Genomic DNA, 14,354 nt, shown 5'->3' with positions numbered 1-14,354 from the left:
AATTCTCCATATTAGAAATAGCACGCAGAATTTGGCCAAACTTGTCTTCAAAGTAACTCTTTCTGAATGAAATGCACAATTTAAAACTGCATCCATCATCAAAGCCAACTTTTCTTTTAATAATATACATAAACAGAAAAAAAAATGTTTTACCCGGAGTTTTGCTGTCTGGAAGAGAAATTGATCTTTTAAAGCTCTTGCCATCATCAATGCTAGTCTTTCGTTTTCTTGGAAACTGGCTCTCATCAGCAGCTGGCGTGTCGGGTGAGGATCTCTGTAAACATTGTTTTAGTGTGACAAAGGTCTAAACTATTTATACAAAAATTTCAAAACAAGTATAAGAAAATTATTATAACATTTATGCTTCAACTAGGGACAGGAAGAAATCATTTTATTTTATGGTCAAATTTGATATTTTTTGCCACATCTTACGTAACCTTTTTTTGCCAAATTCAGTGTTACAGTTTTTTGCCAAATTTGATATTAACTTTTCTGCCAAATTCATACTGTTTTTTGGTAAAATTTGTTTTTCTGGCAATTTCGACATTTTTGCCAAATTTGGCTTTTCTTTTTTGCAAAATTTGGTGCTGTTTTTCGCCAGTTTCACTGTTTCTGTCAATTTCGTATTTTTCTCTTTTTGGTTTTATTTTTTCTGAATTCGGAGTCTTTTTTATGAAATTAGGATATTTTTGTCAAAGTTTGACCTTTTTTCCCAAATCCAGAGTTATTTTCAGACAAATTAGGTTTTATTTTTTACTACAATGGAAAATCCAGGACAGAATGTAACAAATTTATGAAAAGGATAGTTGCTACTCACCATTTAGCGGAGATGCTGGGTCACAGATAGGCACAACAACAAAAATTTGGAGTGCGGCTATGGGCACTAGCATTGCACCATCCTATACCAACCTACTTATGAGCCATCTAGCAGAATCCTTCCGGAACACCCAGAATCCCAAATCTCTCACCTGGTTTAGAGTCACTGATGACATCTTCATGATCTGGATTGAGGGTGAGAACATCCTATCCACCATCTCCCCCTTCCACTTCACGTGGTCCTATTCAACCCGATATTAACCTCCACCTCAAAGATGGCTACATCAGTAACCCCGCCCATATCAAACCTACCAACCACCACCAATACCTCCACTTTGACAACTGCCACCCATTCCATATCAAGAAGTCCCTCCCCTGCAGCCTAGCCACCTGTGGCTATCGCATCTGTAGTTATGAACAGTCCCTCTCGCTGAGGCCTTCAAAGACCATAAGTACCCTCCCAACTTTGTACAAAAACAGGACTTCCATGCCTTATCTCTACAGTTACTCACCACCTCCCAGTCCCACCATCGGGCCACAGAGGACCAGTCCCCTCGTGACTCAGTACTACCCAGGAGTAGAGTAACTGAATCACATTCTCCACCAGGGTTTCGACTACTTCTTGTCATGCCCTGGAATGAGGACTGTCCTTCCCACCCCTCCCACGGTGGTATTCCATTGCCCACACAATACGCATGTCCATCCCTACACAATCCCTGCTCCCAATCCCTTGTCTCCTGGCTCGTACCCCAGAAATATACCTAGATGCAAGACCTGTCCCATACATCGTCCCATCACCACCTACTCCAGCCCAGTCACAAGCATCACCTATTCCATCAAAGACAGGGCTACCTGTCCAACAAGTCATTTGGTCTACAAGCTAAACTCCAACCACTGTGCTGCATTCTACGTGAGCATAATAACTAACAAGCTGTCTGTCTGCATGAATGGCCACTGACAAAACTCTGGAGAGGAAAGAGCTGGAGCATCCCATTGCTGAGCACGCCACCCAACACAACATTCTTCATTTCTGTGATTGCTTCACAGGCTGTGCCATCTGGATCCTTCCCAACAACAACAGTTTTTCTGAATTGCGAAGGGTAGAACTCTCCCTGCAACATATCCTACATTCTCCTAACCCTTCTGGTCTCAACCTTCATTGGTCTTTGTTTCCTTAGCCTCTAAAAGCTCCTTCCCTGTTCCCATTCCAGCACTACACAGTCCTCTATATCCACTGAAGCACCTACAGTCTTTTTACCCCTCTCCTTTTCCTCTAACACCCTCCCGCCCCCTCCTCGGACGTCCCATTCGGGTTCGGCTGCCAAGTGAAAGTCTTGTTTCAATCGGCACCACATTGGGTGACTTTCGGCTGATGAGGATGAAATGATGATGATGACAACTCAACACCCAGTCCACGAGGGGAGAAAATCTCCAATCCATCCGGGAATGGAACCTGGCCCAATGCATGGGAGGCAAGCATGTTGCCACCCTGCTAAGTAGGCGGACGCCCTCGGTCTAACCACCTGACTGCACCTAGCTACCCCAACCTCTCTCCACCTCATCCCTGTATGCTCCCACAAGCAGCACTTTACTGTTGCCCAACCTACCCTGTTATCCCTGCCTCTCCCCATCCCAGCCTGTTCCTCACTCCCGCCACACATTTGCATCTCTCATCACATACTGCTGCTCACAGTGTGGCCTCTGCAGCCAGAGACTGCTGTCGAGTGTGAGAGTTGTGTTTGCATGTGCGTGTATGCGTTCTATCTCCGATGAAGTCCTTGTTAGCTGAACACTCATTTTCTGACAGTCTTTTTGCTAATAAACTTCCTGGCACATTAAAACTGTGCGTCAGACTGAGACTTCAACTTGGGATCTTTGCCTTTCGTGTAACCCACAACCCATCTTCACAGCTTCAATCCCGCCACTACCTTGCCTCCTACCTTCCAAACTTCACAGAAGCTCTCCTGCAGACCTTGCAGAACTAGCACTCCTGGAAGAAAGGATATTGTGGAGACATGGCTCAGATACAGCCTTGGGGATGTTTCCAGAGCAAAATTTTCACTCTGCAGCAGAGTGTGCGGTGATATGAAACTTCCTGGCAGATTAGAACTGTGTGCCAGACCGAGACTCGAACTCAGGACCTTTGCCATTCATGGGCAAGTGCTCCACCATCTGAGCTACCCAAGCCTGACTCACAACCTTTCCTCACAGCTTTAATTCCATCAGTACCTCACCTCCTACCTTCCAAACTTCACAAAAGCTCTTCTGCAAACGTTGCAGAACTAGCTTTCCTGGAAGAAAGTTTTACTCAGCCATGAAGTTTCATATCAGCACACACTCTGCTGCAGAGTGAAATTTCATTCTGGAGTATTTTTGTTGTGCCTGTCTGCGACTCAGCATCTCCACTATATGGTGAGTAGCAACTATCCTTTTCATAGCATTGTTTATTTTTTGCTGAATTTGGGGTCATTTTTGCTTTATTTTTTGGGAAATTTGCTGCTATTTTTGGCAAATCACTGCTACTTTTTGCCAAATTTGCTGTTATTTTTGACAAATTTCATTTTACCTTTTTTGGTAAATTCAGTGTTACCTTTGTAGCCAAATTCACAGGTTTTTTGCCAAATTTGGTGTTATTTCTTTTTGTTAAATTTGTTGTTTTCTGAATTTTTGTGTTTTTTTCCCTTTACCAATGTTACTTTCTTCCAAATCCAATACTATTTTTTTGACACTTTTAGTGTTAGTATCACCTATAGTTATGAGGGAAATGTTCATTTATCTTAAGATTACACACCAACCTTAAAAATCATCGATTTTGCAATATTTTATAAAGCTGCCAATTTCATGTTATTTTTCACGTTATCATGTCAGAAAGTTTCCTGTCGCTACTTCTAACCTGTCCTGTATTTCGCCTTTTCAGAGTACAGGATAAACAAAAAAATGAGAAAAGGCAATGAGTCACCTGCAGCTGATTGATGGATGGTGCATAAACAAGCAGAACAGCTCAGAAAATTTCCAAAATCATCATTTTCTGAGCTATTGCTTGTGTTTTTGTGCCATATATCATCCAGCTGCAAATGAGTGGTTCACTTTACTTGTTTCAGTTTCTTGTGTCTATCCTGGAATTTCCAACTTGAAGAATAGTTAATTAGAAAATATGTATTGCAATGGGCTCATTCACAGATGAAAAATTAACTTGCCAAAAAGCTGAAATGTTATGTATCATACCATTACCATTATGATATCTTTGACATCCCCATCCATACTTATAAGAATTTCAGTGTCAGAATCAACAGCAGCATCCTTATTACGAGGATCCTTGTCTTTTATTTCTGGTTTAGAGCGGCGTCCATATTTTTTCTGTCCAAAAACAAATTTTGGGGACACTTCTCGATCTGCAATATAATAAATAAAAAACTGAAAAATACTAATACTGAAATACGAGCAGGCACTATTAATAGAGGAATGAATATGAATAGAACTGGCAATATCACAGAAACTGCTAAGTAAAAAGATGAGAAACAAAGCACCTGCAATATCTGTAATTAACATACAATCAACGTGAACAGCAACTGACAATTTGGTGAAAGGAAAAATTCATCATCACTGGCATATCAACTAACTTCAAAGGTGATTAACATTTAAGGCCTCAACAAATAGAACAGAGCTTGCAGCCTCTGAATATGACAGCTGTGCTGCAGCTCTGAACTGTGAATTATTACATCATACTGGTCAAATGAAGAGCAAGTTTGATGCTATAGCCTGTCCCCACTCAGAATGGTTAGTTGTCTCCAAGTGTAGTTGCACTGCTACAGCCAGTACATGCAAGCACACTTCCACATACAAGAATTTGCAGTGAATCTGAAGAATCTGCAGCAAATTTTTCAGTCACTGGCTACTTTGCATTTGTTGCACTTAGGGGCAGGTGTTGCTGTATATAAAATGTAACTAACATATCAAAATAATTTTCAACTGTGGAATGAGCACTCATAAGCAGATAAAAGCCGCATCTGAAAAGTTAGGTGAGTGGTCTCAAAAACAAAATACCTTTACTGGCCTTTAAAGTAATCACCATTAGCTACAAAACACTTCTGACATTGGTTTTAAAGCTATTGGAAACTGTCAGCAAACGCCTCTTGTGAAATTACTCAAAGCACGATGGCCACACATTGTTGGATATCCGCATCATTACAGGGGATGATACCTGGTGGTAGCAGTCAATCCAGAGACCATGCAACAGGCAATGGTGTTATGTTCATTATGTTCTCCACCCCCCACAAAATGTTTGCTGAGAAAAAATCTCAATCCATCACGAACTTCTACTTGAGGGAGGTGGGGAAGACAATGAAAGGCATGCCACTGACTTGATTGAGCTATGGATTGTATTGGTAGCACCTGGTCTCATCTCCTGTAATGATGCTAATATCCAACAATAAGTGACCGTGGTTCTTCGAGTGATTCCACAAGAAGCATTTGCTGACAGTTTTAATGGCTTTACAACCGATATCAGAAGTGAAGTTTAGTTAATGGAGATTACTCTGAAGATCAGTACAGCTGTTTTGTTTGTAACTCCCGTTTCCTTTATTTTCTGAGACCATTCATTGAACTTCTCAGACACACCTTATATTATGTCGCCAAATCAAACTGTCTACTTGCTACGAGAATTCCACCACATAGTTTTAACCATTTGCACAGTCTGAAAGCTAATGTAGCAATGAAAGCCAGTGCCGCTAGCCACTCTTTCCTCTGTGGTCTCACCTGCAGCTGAACACTGCAGCCATTAACCACAGCTTGAGCTGTGCTGCCTATCAGCACTCTGCTTAACAGTACAGATAAATAATGATGTTAATTTTGTCTTTTGCACTGAAATTAATTCAGGTGGGATGGAAACACCATGGTTAGCTAGAAATTAAGATTGGTCTCTGGACTGGTGGTAGAAAATACATGGAAGAGAGAATTTCATCAGTCTGCAACAACATTCAATAATTATTACATGTTGTGTCCACCCTCAGTCTTTCTGTAGTAAACATTTCAAACAACTTAACAAGTAATAACAGCCTCAGAGGACATAAGAACTTTATGATTAAAAAAGACTGCAGTATATATGTTTAAAAGCAGAGATAAAAAAGGCTTTCATTACTTACAAGACCATTTCGATAGAAAAAAGGGGTGAACAATATGGGTATTCAAATCTCAGTAGTAACTGACAATAAAAATGGTTTCAAAAATAAAATAATTTCCAGCTAAATTTCTACAGCATGCATTCAATAAACCATCATATAGTCTCAAAGACTGAGAAAATGTGTTGTTTTACTGAGCCAACAGATCCAGGAAACATTTACAAATGAAAACTGTGTAGCAAAATAAAATACACATAAAATAAAAAAATGATAATTTGGCCAGTACATACATTTCAAAATATTGTAGGATATGTAAGCAATTATTCAAAATCTAGGCACAGTAACAACACCCTCACAATACTTTTACTTAGTTATGAAATCTGTTGTCACGAAACTGCCACGATCTGAAAGTGATACTAGCATTTACAAATATAATATTAGGAACAAAACTAGCCTCAATTAATTACCACTTCACGTTCCTTTTGCATAGAAGGGAGAGATGCATTCAACAACAAACCTATTTAAATGTTTCCCTGGTAAATTAAAGGTGACAGGAGTCAAGGAAAACAGTAAAAAAGTTAAAGCTTTTTGCTTGGTCTTAATCTAATTATGAATGTCTGAATATAATGTACAATAATATTAACACAAAAGCCAATAATGTCATTTTTTGCAGCTGGAGTTCACAGTTACACAAAATTTTGAAATTACATCATGGTTACTTCCGACTGTACTATTATTTATTTGTAAAACTCACAATCACAATTATGGTTGCTTGGCTATTACCACACGAGAGAGAGGTGTAGAGGGTAAAAAATTAAAATACAAAACACAGCATATAGTACAATAAACCGCTAGAGCTACTTATGCTGTGCTTTATCACATCAAATGCTAAAGAATGTCTGACATGATTACACGTTCTAACCATCTTCATATCTTGGCTGTCGACATGCAAGAATGCATTTACAAAAAAATGAAAGCGAGGCTATTATGAAAATAGCACAAATCATACATTCAGCTAATGCTGGTAATATCTTTTAAATGAATCACATAAAATCACTACTTGTGTATACTGTATCAAAGATAGTTGACATAAGTGTTGAGGAAAATATACTGACATGTCATATTTACATTAAAATAAAATAAAAACATGGGAATCTATTTCCTGGCACTTACTCGGTTGTCATGTAGGCTATACAACATACTACAAAAGTAGTCATTCGATTTGATTTGTGTGAAAGATGTGAACAATGGTAACAGTATGCATAATTTATGTGATTTCCATGAAGTACATAGTCTTACTGTTGCTTAATGTAGGTGCATACTTACAGTTTAAATACGCAACATATGAATATGTTGGCAATGTGTAATGTGCTAAAGCATAGCATAAATAACAGATCGTATTTAATTTTTTATTTCATTATATAACTGGTATATACATGGGATGATGCGAGTTCCATTACATGCACACAATTTTTGCACTTCGCAGTATACCATTTGATAATGGCCATTCAGATGAAGTTGTAAAGAGACTGTTGCATAAATAAATAATTTCACAGCAAAGGTGACCAATGATGTAAATGTTGAGCACATAACTAAATACTCACTGTGAAAAAACATATTTTAAACCAGATGATGTGTTCTATAATAGGTGAGGTACAGGAAACTAGTCAAATAATAAATATTATGTGCTGAAGCTTATGGACAACGGAGAATACTCATCACGATATATGTGTGAAATACTGACATTTACCTGGCCACCTACATCAGATCTTTTACATTCCCCAACCAAAAATCCCTTCCATCCTCCCTCACTCCAGGAAATTACTGTTTACATACAGAGATGAGAAATAACTTTCATCTGAAATGTCTCAAGAAATCCACTCACTGTCAGTGATCTAGTTCCTCATAAGGAAATACATCACGGTTTTGAGGATCACACAAAACCAATAATCATTACCTTTCTCCCCATACACATTTATTTCCAGAAAAGCATGCCTATTTTACTTTACAAGAAATTATATGTAAATAAGAGAGAGAGAAGCCGATATACGAAGTGGCTGTTTTTACATAGGACTCCATTTGATGGCTAGACAGAACATGGTTCACAAATCTAGGGGGTAGGGGTTGCATATGAGTCTTCCACGGGCATAGGGCCCGTCAGCATTTGGTGGAAAAAGAGGAGAGGCGGGAAGGGGGGCGGGAGGAGGAGGACTAAATTAGTTAGTTTTGTGGACAGCGGAATACTACCTTGGAAGCACTGAAAAGTACTGTAGAGAGGATATGCCTCATTTAAGAACATGAGGAAGTTGCACAAGTGGGAATGCTCCTTGCAAAATATTATTGATTTCCCTAACATCCATTGCCTACATTCCCTCTACAACTGCCACTACCTGTACCCATTTTATTCACATCCACCTGCTCTCACTCTAATGCCCAATTACTTTTCTGTTCCATCCATGTACACTACTTTGACACTTTCCTCGTCTCTATTCTTTCTCTTACCCTGGATATTCTATTTCCTATCTGCCCTTTTTTCATTCTGTTTTCTCTCTGGATTTTTCCTAACATTCTCTTAACCTGCCCCTGGAAACTCTTAAGTTACTCTAACTCAATATTATCAGCCACCCACTTCCTCCCAACCCTTCCCATTCCTTTCATTCCTCACTCCACACCCAGTCTGTTTCCCCACCACACTTTCCCATCCAAGATCACCAAGCACCTCAGTACAGTGGCAGTGTCGGAACGCAACATTGCCTTTGTAAGTATGAACTGTACGTGTTTGCTAATATGAATTAAGCAATTTCATGTAGTTTCTACATGCCTGGTCACTGCTCCAATTGGTAAATAATGAACAACATATATAATAATGCTAATATGAATAACAATAACAACAATAGTAATTTGTGGGCTCTGATCATAACCTTACAGCAATACATAGGCCTAGCTTAATTTTGTATGGATGTATTAAGAAAGAGCTGCAATATTTGGAAACAGAAACTGGAAAATTCAGAAAATATGAGAAATACTGTAAATTCTTTGAGGCAGTAATCAACCGCTAAGTTGGGAAGTGCAGAGAACAGTTCAGAGAAGAGACATAGAAGATAAAAAAAGAATAAATTAAAATTTGGGCTAATATAATCCTCCATCAGTGTTTGGCAGAATGAAATAAGAACCACAAAACAAACTGAACAGTTTCTTAATGTTTTTATTTACTCGCTAACTAGCTTCAGGCCATTATCAGGTGTGAACTATCACAACAACAGATGAAGTACATTTGAACAGAGATGAAATAAAAATTGGTGGACACTGAAAATTCTGAGAATGGTAGGTCATTCCATGCCAAGTGGTCTAGAGGTTTCCACATAATCAACACACATTTTGATGAAATTTTGTTTGAATGATCACATATATTCCCAATGAACATTGGTAATGTTTCATGGTAATTAATTCAATACTTCTGGAGAAATAGCCATTTATTTGACCCCCATGACACAAACCAACAGTGGGCCTGTGAGTTTTCGACACATTTGAGGCATAACATTGATTTAATTAACAGTAAAATCTGTTTTTAAAAGATAACCATGTAATTTAATAATATTAAGGCCATATGGACAAGCAATGTGACATTCAGGTTTAGAATAATATTTAGAAAGATAATTCGGCTTCAGAAAAGTTAAAGAAAAAGATCTGGGAAGCAGGTCTGATTTTGGATAAAACTGATGGGGGAAGAAATTAAGAAAGAATACCATAAAATGCTTTCTCAAAGTTTTGAATTTAACAAAAACCTTTAACAGGTGGAATAAGGTGGTTGAAAGTGTGATGAGAGTGCAGATAAAATAGGGACAGATAAGTTATTACTCCAAGACCAAGCTAAACTTTATATATCATACTCAGTATTGTGCATAAATGGAAAACAATGAATGATAAGATAGTGCTAAAATGGTGTGAGGCAGGACTGACACCATTAGCCGACTGAATGACATTGCCTTGAATAGCTTTATCACCAGAATGTCTATGCTCTTTCCTCCAAGCTCCACACTCTCCAATTGTTCAAAAGCTTCTTACTATTTGTAGTGTGACTTGAACCATTTAATTAAAAACATTTGGATATAGTTAGCAATGTTTTCTTAGGCCCTGCTTGATTCTTACTTTAAGTCACTTTAGCTGCTTATGACAAATAATAGGAGGAGAAGCAACAACTGATATATTATGACATGCAAAGCAATGGATAAAGAGAAAAACCATGCATTTCAGTTTAAGATGAGTTAATGGACAATTTATTAAGAACCTAGACAACTTTATCATATATTAGTTTTTCGTAGCCAAATAAAGCTATGAATATACTCAGCAGAAAAAATAAATCTCATTTTCCATATTCATAGCCATGATATTTCATAGGGTAAAAGGGAGGCTGACAGATACAGGAGGCATTTGTTAATTACTCTTGTTAAAAGAAATCTTACATTCTAGTACACAAATTCTCTACGATCTTCTGAAACATGCACATTAGTAAAAAGAAAGGAGTGTTAATAATTACCGGGGGATCCTCTACCCCCAGAGTCCCATTTCTTTTGTCCTTCTCTTAACATTGTTAAGAGACCGTCTTTAAACTCAGTGAACGTCACTCTCCTGGAGGACTTATCATTTCCCAAAAGGTAATCCATCAGTTCCAGACCTTGTTCCTCAAGCTGCAACTTGGAGCAGAGTTGTTCAAGGCTTTTTCTGTCAAGGCTCCCTGTGTTTTGTTCATCACAGCTTTCAAACACTGCAAGTAATTGCTGTTCGTATGGATCGAGCGATCGGCCCTCCATGGCATGGCACAGACTGTTATATTCACAACGAAGGCATCACACATGAAAAAAGGATTAAGCCCGTATATTGTCTTAACCTAAAAGTCACGTATCTCCTGCGACATTTTTCTCGGAAAGTCGGAAGTCTGAAAATGTAACGAACCAAACTTTTAGCGAGAGCAGTTTAAAACTTTATGCTGGTCACAAAAGAAATAGATCCAAAAATATATGAATTCATAAACATTTAACAACTTTAATCAACTCTTCCTGTCAAACACCCATTCCCGTTATTTGAAGTACGCAACACAGATTGCGCTGCTTGCGAAGTGAACAAAAGACAAACGACGTGCGATGTTTGTTTATAACAATATGAGGAGCAGGTGATAGTGAACAATTGCAGGTAGAAATATGGAATAACTGTCGGCAGAAAAATTACAAAGCCATGTCAGATCCAGAAGATGAGTTTAAACAGGTAAAAACCAGCAAATATAATCAACCGTGGTACTATTCGCAAAAATGTTAAATTACGTTATTTAGTTCATCGTAATTTCCTAAAGCCGAAAGCGCGTACCCATCGTAACGAAAAGTAGCACAGAGTTTTGTTAGACCAAATAACGAACACTGCCCGTCCCAAAGACAAATTCAATTCAGTTCAATGTTTATTTCTTTACTGCATTAAGCAAGATTGTTGTTCCTTGGATTTTAACGTATACTTATCATGTGGTAGTGCTTGCTGTTGAAATGAAATGAGTGTGAGGTCTGAATTCTCACTTAGCTCTCCTTTGTAAGGCATTTATACAAAAGCCTCACAAGACACTGCTTCATATAACTAGGAGTCCATTGTCCAATTGCTTCAAAGCTGGACATGTTCCATTTCATCCGGTCGCCAAAAAGTATTTAAATGAAGCTGAGAGATGACAGGCCCATATTGAAGTTTGGAGTTTACGTTGTTCACTATATCGTGTAAAACATAATAAGATTGGTAGCTATACCTGGATGTTTTTCACTGAGAAGTGGGATAGCTCATTTACTGAATTACGTCTATACAGATTTTCTGCAAACCTCTGTGAAGTGCGTGGCACAGAATGATTCACATTTTTTTCTCATTCCATTTCCACATCGAGTGCAGGAAGAGTGGTTTCTTAAATGTGCCTGTGCATGCATTAATTATTCTCATCTTGTCTTCACTGTCCTTACAGGTGTAATATATAGAGGACTAGTATATCTTAGGTTCCTCACATAATTTTTATTTTTGAAGCTTTATAAGTGGGTAAACTTTCAGAGGATGATTGATGGCTGTCTGCAAGCATCTCCCATTTCAGATTAATTAGCATTTCTGCAATGATTTCCTGTGAGTCAAACATAACTGTAACCGCTTGTGCTTTCATTTTTTCTACCTGTTTAATATAACCTGCTATTCTATTGTGATGCAATTGAAAAATATTCTTCAGTCGGTTGCAATCTCCTTTGTAGACTGATTTCACTTTCCCAGTATCTTATCAATGAGTGTGGTATTCAGCAGAAGGACTCAATCGTAAATTAAATGCCCACCCTCTATAGTGAGTCTTGGCCAGATTATCTCACATGCAGCTTCAATTTCTATTTCAGTGGATATGAGTTGCTTCTCTGTTGTGACAAATACACCACCTGCATTTCCCATTAGCTTAACTTTTTGATATGTACTTAGGTTTATCCCAAAAATCTCATTGCTGTCAATTTGGATTTTAGCCAATTTTCAGTGGCTAGCATTATGTGATGTCTGTTGCTTTTCAAGGGCGCTTTGGCAGTTGATCACCACAATTTTCATAGTCTCATCTGTGGGAAGTACCGGTTTAGACCCAACAATGTAAATAGTTACGTAGTTACTCTGTTTATGCCAGGGTGGCTGCTGGCTTCTCTCCTCCCTCTCCATCCCCCCTTCCCAGGCAGGGGCTGAGAGATGGTTCACACCAAATACCACTAGCTATAATTTGACATGGATCCCAAATGGTGATATTGCTTGTAAATTATTTGTGAATAATATTTCCATATGTGGGTGCTCACACAGATTGAATGCTCGGCACTGTGCATAAACAAAGAACCTATGAGCTTGTCACACCATGAGGAGCTGCAGCCAGATGAGACAGCAGCAGCTCACAAGTGTGGTGCAAAAACTGGTTATGGGACTGTGTAGGTATCTGGAACCAAGCTGATCTCCTAATGATAGCATCTGTAATGATCAAACAAAGTTCTTGCTCAATCATGTATGTGGTACATATAACCCAGCTGGAACCGCACAAAAGCTCAAAAACTGAACCGCACATATTCTGCTTGCTTCGAGGGACCCATGGCTAAGACCTTTCTCCGGAAACGCCAAATAGTAGCAATATTTTTTGATCTGGAGACAGCATACGATACCTGTTGGAGGACAAGCATCCTCCGCACACTGTTCTCTTGGGGCTTTCGAGGTCGGCTGCCCATTTTTCTTCGCGAATTTATGGCAGAGTGCACATTTCGAGTGCGGGTGAACACTACTCTCTCCCGTACTTTCTCCCAAGAAAACGGGGTACCCCAGGGCTCCGTGCTAAGTGTTGTACTGTTTGCTATTGCCATAAATCCAATTATGGATTGTCTCCTTCCTGATGTCTCGGGCTCCCTCTTTGTGGACGATTTTGCGATCTACTACAGCTCTCAACGGACCAGCCTTCTTGAACGACGTCTTCAAGGATGTCTCGATCGCCTCTACTCTTGGAGCACCGAAACCGGCTTCCGTTTTTCTCCCAGTATGACCGTTTGTGTTAATTTTTGGCGACGTAAGGAGTTTCTTCCACCCTCCTTACATCTAGGACCTGTCAATCTTCCGTTTTCGGACATCGCTAAATTCTTGGGTCTTATGTTTGACAGAAAACTGTGCTGGTCCTCTCACGTTTCCTATCTTTCGGCTCGTTGTCTGCGATCGCTCAACGCCCTCCGTGTCCTGAATGGTACCTCCTGGGGAGCGGACCGAGTGGTCCTTCTCCGGCTCTATCGCACCTTAGTGCGCTCGAAATTGGACTATGGAAGCATAGTTTACTCGTCTGCTCGGCCGTCTATTCTTCGTCGTCTCGACTCTATCCACCACCGTGGATTACGTTTAGTGTCTGGAGCTTTTTACACCAGCCCTGTGGAAAGCCTTTATGCTGAATTGCTGAACCTCCGCTGTCCAATTGGCGAGCAGTCCTTCTGAGTCGTTATGCTAGCCATCTGTCTTCCATGCCTGCTAATCCAGCCCATGACATTTTTTTCGACGCCTCCTTTGATGTAGGGTATGCAGGCCGCCCCTCCTCCCTACTACCACCGGGAGTCCGCTTCCATCAACTGCTCCATTCTCTTTCCTTCCACTTTCCTAAAACCTTCTTGACAACTTGGGGTACAGCACCGCCTTGGCTCCGTCCCTGGATCTGCCTACTCCCTGACCTTTGTCAATTTCCCAAGGATGGTACCCCTTCACTTGTTTATCGTCGTGCATTTGCTGCTCTACATGCACAAATGAAGGAAGCCACATTTATTTACACTGATGGCTCGAAAACATCGTTAGGTGTAGGGAGTGCCTATATTGTTGGCGACACCCCAAATCAATTTCGGCTTCCCGACCAGTGTTTGGTTTATACTG

The 14,354-nt window shown here is 39.6% G+C and overlaps 2 protein-coding genes across 2 annotated transcripts in view; one reads left to right on the top strand and one right to left on the bottom strand.

Annotated features, from left to right (window-relative positions):
• Positions 1 to 11,013, bottom strand: part of LOC124803125 (ninein-like protein) — a 158,070-nt gene extending 147,057 nt beyond the window's left edge. The window contains exons 1-3 of the mRNA XM_047264301.1: positions 10,471 to 11,013; positions 4,048 to 4,208; positions 154 to 274 (exon numbers count right to left, since the gene is read on the bottom strand). Of these exons, the coding sequence (XP_047120257.1) occupies positions 154 to 274; positions 4,048 to 4,208; positions 10,471 to 10,744 (556 nt within the window). The 5' untranslated portion in view covers positions 10,745 to 11,013. The remainder of the gene's footprint in view (positions 1 to 153; positions 275 to 4,047; positions 4,209 to 10,470) is intronic.
• Positions 11,014 to 11,044: 31 nt separating this feature from the next.
• The window catches only part of LOC124803126 (cytochrome c oxidase assembly protein COX20, mitochondrial), a 36,108-nt gene continuing 32,798 nt past the window's right edge, over positions 11,045 to 14,354 (top strand). Inside the window, exon 1 of the mRNA XM_047264302.1 lies at positions 11,045 to 11,195. Coding sequence (XP_047120258.1) covers positions 11,166 to 11,195 — 30 coding nt within the window. The 5' untranslated portion in view covers positions 11,045 to 11,165. The remainder of the gene's footprint in view (positions 11,196 to 14,354) is intronic.

Source organism: Schistocerca piceifrons, chromosome 6 (assembly GCF_021461385.2).
Source record: "Schistocerca piceifrons isolate TAMUIC-IGC-003096 chromosome 6, iqSchPice1.1, whole genome shotgun sequence".
Taxonomy (NCBI): domain Eukaryota; kingdom Metazoa; phylum Arthropoda; class Insecta; order Orthoptera; family Acrididae; genus Schistocerca; species Schistocerca piceifrons.
This window is presented reverse-complemented; position numbering and strand designations above follow the sequence as displayed.